Source organism: Entelurus aequoreus, linkage group LG04, assembly GCF_033978785.1.
Source record: "Entelurus aequoreus isolate RoL-2023_Sb linkage group LG04, RoL_Eaeq_v1.1, whole genome shotgun sequence".
Lineage (NCBI taxonomy): Eukaryota > Metazoa > Chordata > Actinopteri > Syngnathiformes > Syngnathidae > Entelurus > Entelurus aequoreus.
This window is the reverse complement of record NC_084734.1, coordinates 38,020,154-38,037,551: the sequence shown is the minus strand read 5'-3', so window position 1 is coordinate 38,037,551 and position 17,398 is coordinate 38,020,154. Positions and strand designations below refer to the sequence as shown.

At 39.4% G+C, this 17,398-nt stretch overlaps 1 protein-coding gene across 6 annotated transcripts in view; it reads left to right on the top strand.

The window, feature by feature from the left end:
* The first annotated feature begins 425 nt into the window (after positions 1 to 425).
* LOC133648563 (triadin-like) overlaps positions 426 to 17,398 on the top strand; it is a 37,270-nt gene continuing 20,297 nt past the window's right edge. For 5 of the 6 annotated variants that reach the window (XM_062044781.1, XM_062044780.1, XM_062044784.1 and 2 more), the window contains exons 1-19: positions 426 to 1,070; positions 3,102 to 3,317; positions 11,240 to 11,365; positions 11,438 to 11,464; positions 11,759 to 11,818; positions 12,023 to 12,049; positions 12,308 to 13,594; positions 14,101 to 14,229; positions 14,323 to 14,391; positions 14,563 to 14,598; positions 14,686 to 14,739; positions 15,006 to 15,074; positions 15,161 to 15,196; positions 15,262 to 15,321; positions 15,403 to 15,456; positions 15,548 to 15,595; positions 15,656 to 16,192; positions 16,368 to 16,421; positions 16,498 to 16,542. In XM_062044781.1, the coding sequence (XP_061900765.1) occupies positions 1,055 to 1,070; positions 3,102 to 3,317; positions 11,240 to 11,365; positions 11,438 to 11,464; positions 11,759 to 11,818; positions 12,023 to 12,049; positions 12,308 to 13,594; positions 14,101 to 14,229; positions 14,323 to 14,391; positions 14,563 to 14,598; positions 14,686 to 14,739; positions 15,006 to 15,074; positions 15,161 to 15,196; positions 15,262 to 15,321; positions 15,403 to 15,456; positions 15,548 to 15,595; positions 15,656 to 16,192; positions 16,368 to 16,421; positions 16,498 to 16,542 (2,950 nt within the window). In that variant the 5' untranslated portion in view covers positions 426 to 1,054. The remainder of the gene's footprint in view (positions 1,071 to 3,101; positions 3,318 to 11,239; positions 11,366 to 11,437; positions 11,465 to 11,758; positions 11,819 to 12,022; positions 12,050 to 12,307; positions 13,595 to 14,100; positions 14,230 to 14,322; positions 14,392 to 14,562; positions 14,599 to 14,685; positions 14,740 to 15,005; positions 15,075 to 15,160; positions 15,197 to 15,261; positions 15,322 to 15,402; positions 15,457 to 15,547; positions 15,596 to 15,655; positions 16,193 to 16,367; positions 16,422 to 16,497; positions 16,543 to 17,398) is intronic. The other variant, XM_062044782.1, reaches the window with a different exon arrangement.

Sequence of the window (17,398 nt, the reverse complement as noted above, 5' to 3'; positions counted from 1 at the left end):
TTAGGCCCTTCTTTAAATAAAAAAAAACAGCTCATTTTTACATTTTCCCCTAAAAATATCTCAAAATATTTAATGAGACGTAATTGGAGCCTTGAATAGGTCAATAATTCATAATGACATTGATTTTGATTCATTATTATTTTTTAAAGAAAGAAACAGCCTACATGGCAGCTTTGTGTGATTACAGTAAACATTGCTACATTTTCTTGTTACATTTTACCCGTTTGCTATTTAAATACCACTTTTAATGTTTTTTTATTTTTTTCAATCGTATTTTTAAAATGTGCCGTGGGGTCGTTAAAAATTTACCTGCGGGCCGCAAATGGCCCCCGGGCCGCACTTTGGACACCCCTGGCTTATGTTATCTACTCATATTTATTATTTCAAGTGAATTAAAAACATCCAGCATTAATTGTGCGCTTCAAAGGTATTATTTTAGGTATTCACTCCTCCTTCCCCATACGATGACAGCTCTGCACTGAGTGTTCTGGAGGAGGGAGGTGTGTGGAGCTATGAGTGTACGGGGTGCTAAGGTCAAGCCTGTGGCCTAAAAAGGCAGCAGCGGCAAGCAGCGGCTCTAAGAATAACTCAGATGATGCACGTCACAAACACTGTGAAAATGGTCGGGGATTGGGTTGTTTTTTATCAACCAAACAACATTCAGTGTCTACATGAGAGTTTCAATGACTTTGATTTAGAAGTGCAGTCAAGCTGCAGTTGTCACCATGTGACGTTGTCATAGTAGCTGCTGGGACAAAGCGACGTCTCACTTGCCCCTCCCAAAATCTAATTTTGTTGTACTGAAAGGGGGCTGGGTTCAGTCTGAGGCAGCCCCAAAGGGCAAATACACCCTCATCCCGGTCTCCGTCTGTGCCACCAGCCCCTGGACCACCTTGCTCCAGCTTGCAACCATCAGGTTGTGTTGTCTCGCGGGGGAAGGGGTGAAGAATGCCAAGTTTTGGAGGCAAAGAGTGAAACACACACTTTGGATTAAACGCTGGGATTAAATCTCACACAGGAGGGAACTTTTAATGACGACTTTTAGCTGAGAGCAATGACTGAAGCAGAAGGTAACGTATGTAAAGTTAGCATGAACATCCGTGTGTGAAGGGTAGTTAGCATGATTGAAAGTGTCTAAAAATATGCTGCTATCATATATCGTCTATTTGTAATGCAGCAGCCTGGCAGTGTCCACACAGGCGTCTGCAAAGGACCAACACATTAAAAGTGAAGCCTTTTGCCTTGAGGCGTATGTCCATGGTGGAAGTAAACACTGTATGTACTGTATGTGTTGCTGTCATTATGTTTCTTCTTTCCAGATCACACAATAGTTGATGCAGGCTACACACAAACTCATTTGTAAACGATTTCACACTTTTGAGTCAGTCATGTCTTCTTTTATTGACCGATCCATCCGAGTATTGACACTTTTGCAAAGGCTGGACAGTGTTTCGTATTTGAACTGAAAAAATGGGGGATGTTGTGGTAGTTTACAGTTGTTTTGGCCATTGAATGGTTGATGTGTTTGTTTATCAATACATTTAGCACACCATATATGTGTCCAACACAGTCACATGACTCTCATACATCACATTTTAGATGTGTGTAGTATTGCTTTTCAATATGACGTTGCCAGCTGGTGGCATTAGCTGGCACAGTGCTGGTCATTTTTGTGGAATTGTGATTGGAGAGGGAAAGGTTTTAAAAACACCTGAAAACAGGTATCTGCTCTTTGTCATGTACTGTAAATGTGTCTTAGCTAAAGGTTTAATTGTTAGCAAATTATATCAAAGCGCTAGATTCCATGGATGAGCAAGCATTCAAACGCAGAAACAAAATGCTAGTTGAAAATGGACTGAAGGACAATAACGTAGATATTAGTAACTTGTATGTTCGGTTCGCAGAAATGCTAAGCTAATATGATACAGTTTTAGTTAAATCTACAACTACATCAAAAAAATTAAAGCTAGTTTTGAATTTGTTTAAAATAATCTTTCTGGTGAAGCATGAGGTTTGATTGAGACTTGTATTAGTAGATTGCACAGTACAGTACATATTCCGTACAATTGACCACTAAATGGTAACACCCGAATAAGTTTTTCAACTTGTTTAAGTCGGGGTCCACGTTAATCAATTCATGGTAATTGGTGACCCGAACCGCAACTGAGCTACTAATACAATAACAACATGTTGGCATACAAATGATGACATAATAATGGCATGTTTGGAAAATATGCTATCTTGTCTTAACATGTAAGGATTAACTCCAAGTTGAAATAGCAGCCTAGTTATTGCAAAATTGTAAACTAGGAGGTTAAATTGGCTTTAATGTGTGCAATGTTTTTGAAGTATTAAAAGACGCTGAGTCAACACTGACAAGAAACTCTAAAGTGTCTTGCTTGCTGAAGAAATGGAAACATGGAGGATGAGGTCTAAAGACTTTTCTTTGGCCTTGTTAAGGGAATGTTTTGACTGGTTGGTTAAAAATTCTAGGCAGATCAGAGTGTCTTCCACAAAGCTGACAAGTGTTATCCTTAAAAGGAAGACTCTAACATGGAAGGATTATCAAACCATTGAAGGAGGAAGAGAACAATGTAGGGCTAAAAAAGGTTTTGATAAGTGCTAAAGGCGTGACATAAAAGGTCAGAAGCCATAATTGTTGATAACATTATTGTTAGCGGCTTCTACGTTTCAGCTAATCCCCTCATCGATGTCCAGTGGAAATGAACCTGAAAGTGTGAGTGCCTTGGAGCTACTGAAGCCTCACTTGGTGTCATGTGGCGTCCTTCAGCTCATCAAAGTTGTGAGGCCTCGAGTTAGTGGGTCTGTGTGTTCTGTTGTGTTGCCGCTAAGCCGTTTGAGTCAGCAATCACGACGCCAACGCCAGCTGAGGAGAGTCAACAGGTGGACAAAGATCTTTTAACACCTTCAGTAACTTCCATGTTGCTGCTCTTGTCCATCACATAGCTTCAACTAGGAGAAAGACAACAACTATACAGTACATTATTGTAATGGTCGTCAAGCAGAGTTATGATTTAAACATCGACATGCAAATAGTTTTTTCTGTAGTCCTGCCCAAGTGAACCCATGTTTCTCCCCAGCGAGGTCGTCTTCCACAACCACAACCATGGTTATTGACGGTAAGAACGGAGACGCTGGAACTCCGTCCGTCCACCTGTCCAAGAAGACATTCACCGATGACTTGTACTCAACATTCAGCTCGCCACTGGCCTGGATCCTGGTCCTGGCCCTCATCATTACGTGGTCGTGTGTCTTTGTCATCATGTTTGACCTGACTGACTACAAAACCATCTCAGGTAAAATCTTAAGTCCAGCTGGGTCATCATTATGACCTACTCGCTGCTGAAAACACACTAACACTCCTTGTCTATTCACAAATTAAACTTAACTAAACATAATGTAACATAACATAACATAACAACATAAATCACCAAAATTATTCCCGAGCACGGCCACCGCTGCTGCTCACTGCTCCCCTCATCTCCTAGGGGGTGGAACAAGGGGATGGGTCAAATGCAGGGTAATTTCACCACACCTAGTGTGTGTGTGACTATCAATGGTACTTTACTTTAATGGTGTTTTAATGTCACTTATATCCCATTATATACAAATTGTCTGTTATAAAAGTTTGTTTCAAAAAGTGCATCATTGGGGATTAGCAAGCAGGCTAGCTTGTTCTTCTTGTACATACTGGCCACTTTAAAGTGAACTTTTTGAGCTGTTTTAAACTGATTACCTTGAAGTTTGTAGATTTTTAAATTGTTTTCTATTTTTTCTCCACTGTTACTAAATAGAATGTTTTGTCGATCATCTCTATCATCAGTATAGCTTAGCTGCCTTATTAGCATGGCAGCTTATGCTAGTGTAACGCAATTACTGGCAGTCCATCATAAAACTGGAAATCAACACTTTATCTACATTGTTTGGATTTTAGATTCTTTTAAACATTGTATTTTGGTTATATGTCAACGGTGAACTGACAGACATAAGTTGATTCAAGACTTACTTCCTGTCATAATTCTTAAACTAAACCAACTTAATTTTTGTTGTAGTTATATCAACTTTTTATTAAGCTGCTGGTCTTTCAAACAGCGAAAGCTAATTTTCAGCTAAAGTACTTTTCCAAACACGGCTACAGCTTCAGTGACAGATACAATATATAAAGCTAGATTTTACAGAGAAAACGACACTTAAAGAATTGTACAATTTTCCATTTCAACTCGGAACAACGGAATGAAACTTGGAAAAATGCTCTGGCAGTGGTCTACATTTCATGATCGCTGATTCGCTCATTTTTCTGTCAAAGGGGTTCAGACTCAGACAGGTCAGTCATAATGCAGGAGCCCTGCGTCCAGGCTAGCCGAGGCCAAGCCCAGTTCTCATTCACTAGATCAGGGGTCACCAACCTTTTTGAAACCAAGGGCTACTTCTTGGGTACTGATTAATGCGAAGGGCTACCAGTTAGATACACACTTAAATAAATTGCCAGAAGTAGCCAATTTGCTCAATTTACCTTTAACTCTGTTATTATTAATAATTAATGATATTTATCTTTGTGGAAACACTGATCATCTTAATGATTTCTCACAATAAATATATATAGAAACAGATAAATATCAATATGCAACACTTTATTTTTATATTTTCTCTAAGTGCACATTTTTCAAATTGAACATTTTCAAATGATCACTTCTAAGACATTCTTGTGAAATCACAATATCCCATTTTAACTAGCTAGCCACTAACATTTAAAAAAAAATCATGAATTACTTTGCACCATGTTTGTACAAATAATAACTCATGTAAAATACAAAAGTAAACTCTCAAATTTTTAAATCATGTCACACTTTGAACTGGACACCAAATCTGTTATCTGTTTCTTTGTCAGTTAGTGGGAAGCCTGGCATTGCATGCTGTTAACTAGTGTGTTGTACTCTGGTGTGTAACTTGACACTGCAACTCTGAGTGAGTCTTGCAGATGTGCATCAGTGAGGCGTGTTCTGTGTTTGTTCTTGATGAAGTTCATGTCAGAAAAGGCTGATTCACAAAGATAAGATTTTTCCTCATTGTTTGCGGAACCTTCTTAATCTTTTGGACATATTTTCACAGCAATCTGGCCTTAAGCTTAAAGGCCTACTGAAATGAATTTTTTTTATTTAAACGGGGATAGCAGATCTATTCTATGTGTCATACTTGATCATTTCGCGATATTGCCATATTTTTGCTGAAAGGATTTAGTATAGAACAACGACGATAAAGATTGCAACTTTTGGTATCTGATAAAAAAAAGGCTTGCACCTACCGGAAGTAGCGTGACGTAGTCAGTTGAACATATACGCAAAGTTCCCTATTGTTTACAATGATGGCCGCATGAAGTGAGAGAGATTCGGACCGAGAAAGCGACAATTTCCCCATTAATTTGAGCGAGGATGAAAGATTTGTGGATGAGTAAAGTGCAAGTGAAGGACTAGTGGGGAGTTGAAGCTATTCAGATAGGGAAGATGCTGTGAGAGCCGGGGGTGACCTGATATTCAGCTGGGAATGACTACAACAGTAAATAAACACAAGACATATATATACTCTATTAGCCACAACACAACCAGGCTTATATTTAATATGCCACAAATTAATCCTGCATAAAAACACCTGCGTGTTTGTTATGCTAGCTCCTAGCTCCTCTGCTAGCTCCTAGCTCCATAGAACACGCCAATACAATTCAAACACCTGATCAACACACACAATCACTCAGCCCAAAAGACCGTTTACCTAACCCAAGGTTCATAAAGCTTATATATTTTTAAAAAGTTACGTACGTGACGCGCACATACGGTCAAGTTATCGAATGTTTAGCAGCCAAGGCTGCATACTCACGGTACCTGATATTCAGCTGGGAATGACTACAACAGTAAATAAACACAAGACATATATATACTCTATTAGCCACAACACAACCAGGCTTATATTTAATATGCCACAAATTAATCCTGCATAATAACACCTGCGTGTTTGTTATGCTAGCTCCTAGCTCCTCTGCTAGCTCCTAGCTCCATAGAACACGCCAATACAATTCAAACACCCGATCAACACACACAATCACTCAGCCCAAAAGACCGTTCACCTAACCCAAGGTTCATAAAGCTTATATATTTTTAAAAAGTTACGTACGTGACGCGCACTTACGGTACGGTACGTGTTATGCTAGCTCCTAGCTCCTCTGCTAGCTCCTAGCTCCATAGAACACGCCAATACAATTCAAACACATGATCAACACACACAATCACTCAGCCCAAAAGACCGTTCACCTAACCCAAGGTTCATAAAGCTTATATATTTTAAAAAAGTTACGTACATACGCAAAAAAAAGCCAAAGCTGCATACTCACAGTAGCACGTCTGCGTCTTTGTCATCCAAATCAAAGTAATCCTGGTAAGAGTCTGTGTTGTCCCAGTTCTCTACAGGCGTCTGTGTATCCAAATCAAAAGTCCTCCTGGTTAGAGTCTCTGTTATCCGAGTTCTTCCATCTTGACTGCATCTTTCGGGAATGTAAACAAAGAAGCGCCGGCTGTGTACTGTTGTGGCTGACTACGTTCGAAAAATACGTCCATTTCGCACCGACAACTTTCTTCTTTGCTTGCTTGGCTTCCTTCTCCATAATGCAATGAACATGATTGAAACAGATTCACGAACACAGATGTCCAGAATACTGTGGAATTATGAAATGAAAACAGAGCTTTTTCGTACCGGCTTCAATGTGGAAGGCATACCCGTGTTCGTCGGGCTACGTCACGCGCATACGTCATCCTCAGAGGCGTTTCGAACCGGAAGTTTAGCGGCAAATTTAAAATGTCACTTTATAAGTTAACCCGGCCGTATTGGCATGTGTTATAATGTTAAGATTTCATCATTGATATATAAACTATCAGACTGCGTGGTCGGTAGTAGTGGGTTTCAGTAGGCCTTTAATTATGATAAATGTAAAATGTTAAGGATCGGAAATCTAAAGGGCACGTCCTTTCGAATGGAATGCAAAGTGCCTGTTTTGTGGACAGATGGACCAGTTAACATACTTGGTGTTGTTGTCCCAGAAAATCTGGAAGATCTAGGCTCAGTAAATTATGATAATCGACTAAGAAAGCTGGACAAAATTATGCAATTATGGAAAGGGAAATCCCTAACCTTGTATGGTAAAATGTCTATTGCCAACTCGTTAATTATTCCTCAATTTATTTATTTGTTTTTGTCATTACCAGCTCCATCACAAAACTTTTTTAAGATTTATGAGCGGAGGGTCTTCGATTTTGTCTGGAACGGCAAACCAGAAAAGATTAAAAGAAAGGTTTTGTACAAAGAGTATGAATATGGGGGCCTGAAACTTCTCAACCTTGAAGCTATGTGTCTGTCTTTAAAAGCATCAATTGTTCCAAAGATGTATTTAAACATTGAGTGGTACACAAATGTCCTGTTGGACAAAAAACATGTACTGTATCAAAATAAAATTGTATCCTTTTTTACAAGTGATCCCCTCCCAGAGAGTCTGCTGGGAAACATGGCGGGGTTCATAAAGGAAACAATCCACTCATAGTGGTGTTTTCAATTTTATGTGCCAGAAAAAAGAGACGATATTTTGCAGCAGTTAATATGGATGAACTCTAATATTGTAATAGATGGAAAGCCTTTCTTTTGGAAAAATATGTTTGAAAGAGGAATCATTTTTGTCAATGATATTATCAATGAGAAAGGTAAAATTATGAAGTATGATGAATTTAGAGCTATGTATGGTGATGCTTGCTCAAACTTTTCATTTTATCAACTAACTGGAGTAATCGGGAAAAGATGGAAACAAATAATTAATTATGGAACTACTAAATTATTAGTTTGTAAACCTCTAATAAGAAATTCTAGTTGGCAAAAAGGAACTAAAATAAATAGAAAAATATATCATTTTTATTTAATAAAGAAATCTTTGAAGGCTGCCTCATACAACACAAATGGAAAATGGGAGGACTTTTTTGACTGCCCGTTGCCATGGGATGCCATATTCAAACTAATCTATAAAACCACTATCGATGTGCAAAATCGTTATTTTCAAATTAAAATTATTTATAACTTCTTACCCACAGGGAAAATGTTAAAATTATGGAATATGACAGAGTCAGATGATTGCCGATTTTGTTGTCAGGAGCCTGAATCCACCCTGCATTTGTTTTGGTATTGTCATATTGTGTCTTTGTTTTGGGTGGAAGTTGAAAAAATGTGTTTAAGGATTGGTTTGTTTATGAAGCTTAATGTGGTTTCTGTTATTTTAGGAGAGTTCATTGACAATCATGATTTAGTCAATTTAATTATAGTACTCGGTAAAATGTTTATTTTTAAGGCCAAAAACAGATATTCATTTAGTATTACTTTCTTTAAAACATTTATTCAGTATTTTCTAACTTTAGAAAGTTACATGGTTGAAAACGATAATGATGCCAAAAAACATTAAAAAAAAAGATGAGAAGTCCTCAAAGGCTTATTTTGAAAGTATAATTATGTTTATAGATTATATGATATCTGTTGTTGTGTTCCCTAATTTGAGTGACCTGGACATAATCTGGACTGTACATAAATGCTTATTTTGAAAATGTTATTTTGTTTATAAATTATATGCAATCTGTTGTGTTCCCTAATTTTTTTCTGTGTACATGAATGAAGGTGTGTGTTGCTGAGTCCGACTTGGACATTATCTGGACTGGGCCTGGTTTAAAAAACCCTTTAAACAAATCTAATTTCATTGACAACCTGGTCTGTTGAAGATAAAGCCCTTTTTAAAAAAATAAAATAAAATAAGATAAATAAATAAAAAACATTTTCTTGGATAAAAAAGAGAGTAAAACAATATAAAAATAATTACATAAAAAATAGTAATTAATGAAAATGTTAGTGGACCAGCAGCCTATACAATCATGTGTGCTTCAGGGACTGTGTCCCTTGCAGATGTGTTGTCTATGTTGTGGGAACCAGAATATTGGTAGCAGAAAGAAAATAACCCCTTTTGTGTGAGTGGGTGTGGATGAGTGTGCATGGGGGAGGTTGTTTGGGTTGATGCACTGATTGAAAGTGTATCTTGTGTTTTTTCTATGTAGATTTAATTTTTAAAAAAATATATTATTTTTTTTTAATTAAAAAAAAAAAAAATTTTAAATTTTTTTTTTTAGAACAGGCCCGCGTGCGACTCATCTGGTCCTTATGGGCGACCTGGTGCCCACGGGCACCGCGTTGGTGACCCCTGCACTAGATGCTTGGGATCCGATGGGCGGGACAAAGCCGAGCATTTATCCTATGACTGTCTTGTTTGGCTGCAATGGAACAACCCACTCTATCTCCCCCATTGCTTCAACACTGTTCAATGCACTGTGACGCTACCATAATGTAGTAGACTACAAAGTTTCGTCTGCTGTCGCGAAAGTAGCTGCTTCTGAAAAAAAGTGGAATGCATTCTTGCACACTTTTAGTCAATAAAATGTAAACACAAAAGTACATATTTAATCACTTATTTTTGGGATATTTTAAAAGCCGAGCTTCCCTGACAGTTTTGGAGCAATTGCGACTGATATAGAAAGTCATTAAAGCCTAGAGTAATAGGTTTATTATGTTTTCTTTGATGCTCACTGAACTGAAGTCTCATGATCAGCTTTAGAGGCGTTATTAGTAAATATATATCCTATTAATGATGAAGACAAGCAGAGTATCTGACGTCACATTGTTTGTCACTGTACTAAAACATCTTCTCGACAAGCTCGGCTCTTCCTCTTCTTTTTCTTCTCGGTGCATGGTGCCACCTCCTTCTCTGTGCTTTGTGCTCACTGCCGCTGTCTCTCATCCTACCAGGTCACCCCCCTCCTGGCGTCAGGAAGGTTTTAAAGGAGTCAGAGCGTAGAGGCAAGGACCACACTAACCCCCATCAAAGAGAGAGAGAGCGAGCGAGCTGTATTAACTAATCTCCTAACTTGTCCTAACATTGCTGTCTGTCTGATTCCACTTGGAGGTACTTCTAGAGGCCTTCTTGTGATGATGCTTTATATTTCTACGAGAAACCGACGTTCAAATGTTATAAAAGCCACAATGATATATACTGTACGTTGGCTTCCGTTCCATTCAATGTGGTTTTTTTAAGATTTGAACTTCAGGTGAGCTTCAATTTGACACAAAGCAAGCTCACCTAAAACGTCACATTAAGATGCATCCCACTTTTTATGTTCATTTCTAAGTCCAATAGTTTGTTTGCATTGTGTTGGTCATATAGTTGCATCTTTAGGTTGGTTGTGAATAGATTAGAAGGGTGTATTCACACTCAGTGGCCATTTTATTAAGTACAATGTTTCTAGTTTCCTGTTCATGCTGCTCAATAAGGTGGTCGCAATAATAAATACATCTGACTAACATCTTTTTAATAGTCAGGAGTCCACAAACTATCTGCGGTATGCCGACATTGAAACTTGATGGTGTTAAAAAAAAGCTTTATTTAAATCATATCAAAAATATATAACACAAGAAAACGATCAAGCTTGCACTTAGTACAAAAACATCAACGCGTTAGAGGCCGTTCTGGTTGCAGAGGGTGAGGGAAAGGGGGAAGGTAAGCAAACATTGCCATCATGTGGCTAACTGACACAAAGACGCACATATGTTATAGGTTTAAATCTGTTTGCTAAATTTATGCAAATTTTACATTTGCATTCATATCATATCTTGGGCATTTTTTATGTAAAAAATACATCTTAACCCTAATTTGGTAATGTCAAAATAAAATAAAAAAAACAATAACTGCAGTCACACATGCGAGGATAATGTAATAAAACACAGAAGTACGTAAAATTCCTAAAACCTATCTTAGACTCCAAAGTTTTCAAGCTGAACTTTTATTGGTTGTGTACATAATTAAGTGGCCAGTGAGAGTACAGTCTGCAGTTCTTGCTTGGATACCTTTTAAGATGATTTAGAGACAGTTTGTTCGTGCTTAGAATATAGATGAGATGAGTGAAGTGAGTTAAAAGTGGCCTGTAGTGCTTCTACTGATGTTTGCCAACAGCAATATTAGTGAAGGTGGAAGGTTGTACTCAATGTGGCATGGCCTCGATTCTTTCACTCAAATGTCAATCGAAAGTGTAGTTCCTCCTCCAGCAAGCTTCATCATGAAGAGGAATAATGTAGGTCTTTGGCTCCGCCCCCTGCACAGGTGGCCTCAGCAGGATCGGCTCTGACCCCATAAAGGCCGTCAACGACGTGGTGGAGAAGTCCACCAACTTGGTCAGCGCAATATTGAAGTTTGCTGCCAGCCTTGTTGCCCCTGAGGATGACGATGGTATACACTTTCAGGAACATTCTAGACTTTTTATTTACATTTTGTTCTCATGTTCTCCTTCTTTTTCTGAAGGAAATCTTTACGCCGTGAGGAAAAAAGGTTGGTACAGGTCATCGACATGCATCAAACATGTAGAAAAGATTGTCCTTGCTGTTCTATTAGCATCTTCTGCATCACATGTGCTCTCCTTAACACATTGAAGTCACCGCTCATCAATCCAGGAGCCTCAAACACATTAGAAAACTAAGTAGATGACCACAAAGTATCCCACAGGGTAGGCACCACTACCACTAGTGCATGTAGCATAGGAAAAACACATTGATTATATTATTTTAGTAGTAGAATAAACAGAGTCATGACTGAAGTTGACTAAATGTGTGAACCATCTCAAAGAGTCAACTTGGTTGGAGGAGGAGGAAGAGCAAGTGGAGAGGAAGCTTAAGAGAAAAAAAGGTACTTTATGCAAATGTTCTGTGATGGTATCATTAACTCTGAAGACGTCCCTCCTCTTCCTCGGTAACAACACTAAATGAAACACAACCCGCTAATCAACAGAACACCTTTCCTCTCTGGCTTGTCGTTAATCTACTAACTTGACGTGAATTCTGTATCAGGACTGAATTTGTGAACTCATTTCGATTTTCACTCGTCTTTCAGGAGAGTTTCTACCATCACGAAGTAAAGGTCTGTACACTGACTTCACTCTAGACATGTCCGGAATAGTGTCCATCCTCCTGGACGTCCATTTCTGTCTTCCATTGCTCATTTGAAGCTGAAATATATTCGACTTAAGCTTATTTAAGCTTTGTTTACTCTTGTTTGGTTTACTTTTGTTTAATTTAGTTAGCCTCAGTTTTTAGTTCAAGTTGTGTTTTTATTTATTTTGCTTTAGTTTACCCCAGGTTAGTTAGTTTGTTTTAATTCTCTCCATGTTTGTTCCAGTTATTGGCATGCAAGTGAAGAAGTCGCGGCCAGCGGTTGAGGTGGTCTACGAAGACGATGAGGGAGAGGATGAGGAGGCTCCTGGGCAGGAGGAAGAAGAAGATGCCCAGGAAGATGAAGAGGACCTTGAGGAGAAAGATGAGGAGTCTGCAGAGGAACTAGAGGAGGATGAGGGGTACGAGGTGGAGGAGGAAGAGTATGAGGAGGAGGAAGAAGAGGAGGGAGCTGAAGAAGATGAAGGAACTGGTGTGGAGGAACAGGAGGAGGTAGAAGCTGCAAAAGAAGATGTTGACGATGACGAAGAGGAGGACAGGGGAGGTAAAGAAGACGACGCGGTTGGTGAGGAAGAAGAGGAGATGATGGAGGATGAGGAGGAGGAAGCTGCAGTAGAAGAAAGAGTTGAAGAAGAAAAGGAGGGGGTAGAGGTGGTGGAGGAGGAAGAGGAAGAGGAGGGAGTTGAAGCAGCTGTAGATGATAGTAAAGTGAAGGAGGAGGAGTTGGAAGATGGCAGAGAAGAAGATGAGGCTCACCAAGATGAAGATGCGTCAGCCAAAGACAGTGGTGATGAGGAGGGAGCAGACACTATTGATGAAGATGACAAAGAAGAAGAAGCTGAGCAGCATGAAGAAGACGTTCCCTCCTTTGAAGAGGAAGAGTCAGCCGTTCCTCTAGAGGATGGGGATGCTGATGAAGATGTGTCTGCCAAGGAGGATGATGATGAAGACGAGGCTTCTTTCACTGACATCTCACAGTCTGTGCTTCTCCCTAGCTACGAAGAGGATAGCGATGAAATCACTGTAGGAGAGGAGCCCTATCTTCATCCTACTGATGATGACAACGATGGTGATGATGAGGTGCTCCTTCACAAAGTTTTGGAAGATTACATTAAAGCTGGTGAGGATGATGAAGATGTCCTTTCTGACGCAACTCATGAAGAGAAAGAGGAAGATTTTGATGTGTTGGCCAGTCTTCACATTGACGTCTATGACCTCAACAACAAAGATGATGATGAAGAGGAGGAGGAAAGTGGCCTTCCTCCCTTTGAGAGCAGTGACACCTTGGCTGATGATGATGATGATGATGTTGATGAGGAAGAGAAGGAAAGTATCCTTCCTCCATTTGAGAGCAGTGACACCTTGGCTGATGACGATGATGATGAGGAGAAGGAAAGTGAACTAGAGGTCATGCCGTCATTGGACAGTGATGAAGGTCACCTTGAAGATGACATCACACCAGAGTCTCATCAAGAGGAAGAGGATGATGATGGTGAAGAGGACTTGCTGTCAGGTAGTTATTTCTAATAATGGTTTAGGTAGCTCAGGTCAAAGTTCATGTCAGTGTCAATCATGTAGCCTCGTCTGCAGCATCACTTCCTGTCTCGGAGGGGGCAACAGAAGCCGACACTGATGAGAAAGAAGAGGATGAAACTGAGATGCTTGGTTTATTTGTTATTTCACACACACAAAAACTACGCAGTCTAAGTGTTTCCCATAGAAAACCATGTAAATAGAAATGATATGTTATAGTGTCAAACTGGACATCATAAAAGCTTAGGTGTAAGTGTAAAAAGAAGTGAAGGAGTGTTGATCGTGTAAAATATCAACTTTGTTAACAAGTGAAAATGCATATATAGTGTATATGTATCATGTTACTTCTTGTCTATATTCCTTTTGTCTTGTCTATACTGATCCTTATTTTGGAAGAAATGGCTATGAAAAACACCAAATAAAAAACAAAACATATGCAGAGTTAACACTTTGATCAGTCACTGAAGTTACTGTGATCTCCATTAGTTGGTGTTCAGCATGTTGCTGTTCATGTGGATGATGATTCCATAGTGGAGCACCTCCCACTGGAAGATGAAGATGAAAAACAAGAAGAAAAAGCCAAGGCAGGCAAATCAGAGGATGAAGCACCTGCAGGTCATTAAAAAGAGAACATGGCAACTTATTTGTCACATTTACAGTACATTTATCTTTAACCTAAGTTTCTTTTATTGTTTGTCTTCTTTTTAGTGTGTCCGTGCATGAGTGCTACTGCTACAAAGACCAAAATGTCTGCTGCCAGGACCTCTGAGAAGATAGGTTAGTGACACATCATGTCGACCATAGAACAAAGTGATAGAACCAGAGGTTTTCCGACACAACTTTTTCACTTCCGATACAATACCATATTGAAGCCTTGATTATTGGCCGATCCTGTTAGAGTATAATTTCTATCATCGTTTCCTGTTTTTTGTGCGTGTGCTCTTCCAGAAGCTTCCAGGAGGATCTCTGCTGTGAAGAGAAAAGGTTTGTTGGATTGACAGTACAGTTTTGAAAAACAATAATGATTATGTTCACCTGAAAGTTAAAAGTTGTTCTTTATTATTGTTGAAGATCATAAAGCAGTGAGGAGCACAGGACGATCATATGACGAACCAAGGAGAACAGGTACATCAAAAGCAATTACATGAACCTCCGAACACAAAAGTACTTTAATATACAGTATATTTACATTGCATACATCACATGCTGGACTTCACTTGAATATTATTTACTTTATGGCATTACGCATATTGCTTGCAATACCACAATATTAACAATAGTAACTGCACATTGAGTTGAAGTACTGACATTACTTCTACTGACAAGTTGCTGTAAAGCTTGTTGGTTGAAGGATAATGATGACATATTAAAATAGGCATTTCACTTCTCAGCTCTTCCCAGAATTGCGAGTTTGGAGCCAAAAATGAGACGGATCAGGAGAATTCCGGCTCTTCTTAAAGGTACAGTACACAAACAAACATATAGTAACATGTCTCTGGTCAGGATCTAGTAAAAACATTGATTTCCCGTATTTGTTTTTAATAAGTCAAAAGAGAAGAAAAGCCCAAGAAGACCAAAGCAGGTAAAAGTCCGTCATGGATCACATCCAAGTGTATCAGAATCAAACCGCTACTGTTTGTCCATCAGAGCAACCTAATGAGAAGCAACGTCCAAAACCAGCAAAGGTTCCAGAACCACAACAAGATGGTACCTCATCAATTCTTACATCTTAAAAAATTATATTGTAAATAAAGACATAGTAATCCAGTGTTGTCATGCTGCTTCCAGTTAGTCCTTGCAGACCAGCACCTGTCTACTGGCCATCCCCTCCTGGCTGGTATGGTGAGTGTGAAACAATGTGGACCTTCAACTTAACAACTGGACTTACGCTGTCTGGATCTCTTCCATTAACCTCTACATGTTTGTCTTCCAGTTCATCAGATTGTCACAGACAACCCGTACCCACCTCCAACCGGATCAGGTACCCCAAAAATGGCCACATCCTGTTGTGTTTTGATCGGAAATTAACTTTTTTTTTAAGGGTCTGCTGCGCCGGTTCTAACCGCGATGCATCCCGCTGCCCCGCCCATGCAGCCGCTTTATCACCACCAACCAATGATGCCGCCGTTTTACAACCAGTATCAGCCCTATCTTCAGCCTGTACCACCTGCCATGCAGCAGACACCAGAACCAGTGCCACCGGTCCAACAAGCTGAGCCAGTACAACAATTGCAGCCAGTCCAGACATCAGAACCTGTGCAACATGCGGAACCAGTGATGTCAGTCCAACCATCAGAACCTGTGCAATCAGTCCAACAAGTTGAACCAGTAAAGCCAGTCCAACCATCAGAATCTGTGCAGCCAGTCCAACAAGTTGAACCAGTAAATCCACTCCAACCATCAGAACCTGTGCAACTAGTCCAACAAGTTGAACCAGTAAAGCCAGTCCAACCATCAGAACTTGTGCAGCCAGTCCAATCCGTTGAACCTGTCCAACCAGTAGCCACAGAACAAGCCCTGCCCACTCAGCCTCATGTTCAGACTCCGACCACTGAAGCTCCGCCTGCTGTGGTGAAAGGTTAGAAAGAGTCCAATCACTTCGAAACAACATGTAACATGTTTTGTTTTGTTCTTTTAGTATTTTAGTTTTTTTTGTTCTGGTTGGTTCTTTCACAATAGTCAATTAATTACAAAATAAGATCTAGTCTATTTTCTGATGGCCTACCTTAACTTTTTCTCCTTTCACGATCCAGAACCTGAAGCAGAACCAGAAGCAGACAAGGTTCAAGAAGACACGGGAAAGAAAGGTTCTAAAAACAGTTTTAATCCCACTCATCTTTTGCTGTGGGGTAACTTTTTAAAGGAAAATTGTGATATTTGCAGCTGCTAAGAAGAAGAAGAGGATAAGGACCACTGATGCGATTGAAGGTACTTTACTCTGCAATCCATAGTCACTTTATTAGATACATGCAGCTACTCTAACGCAGTGGTCGCCAAACTACGGCCAGGATACGGTCCGCCAATGTCCATGATGTGGCCTGCGAGAAGTCCCAAATTTAATCAATTAATTAATTAATGTAATAATCCTGTCCAGCCGCTTAGCCAAATCAAATTGTTGATGTGGATGTCTGTATCTGCTGTACAGATTTACTTTACTAAAGAGAAATGTGGGATACTTGCCATATTTGACTTGATTAAATGTTTGGATTTACTAAAGAGAAGTGTGAAATACTTACTCTATTTGACTTCATTAAATGTTTAGAAAAATACGTACATATATATAGAGTGAGGTCCAGAAGTATTTGCACACCTTGCAATTTTGCAAGTTCTCCCACTTAGAAATTAGGGAGAGGTCTGAAATGTTCATCATAGATGTATTTCCACTGTTAGAGACATCATCTAAAAAGAAAAATCCGGAAATCCCATTTTATGATTTTAAAAACATTTTTTGTAGGTTACTGGGGTTCATAAGTATTTGCACACATGAGAATCAGCAATAATTATGACTCTCAAAGAGCTGTCAGTCTACCTTAAAAAAAGTCCAGCTTTACCCCGCAACTAATCACCCACCCACCATCCCTTTGAGCTCATTAAAGTCACCTGTGCAGTCCACAGTCAGTCAAGGTCCACTGCTACCATGGGCAAGACCAAAGAGCTGTCAAAAGAGACCAGAGACAAAATTGTACAGCTCCACAAAGCTGGAAAAGGCAATGGGACAGTTGGGAAGCAGCTTGGTGATAATAGATAAACTGTTGCAGAAATTGTTAAAAAAATGGAAGAGGCT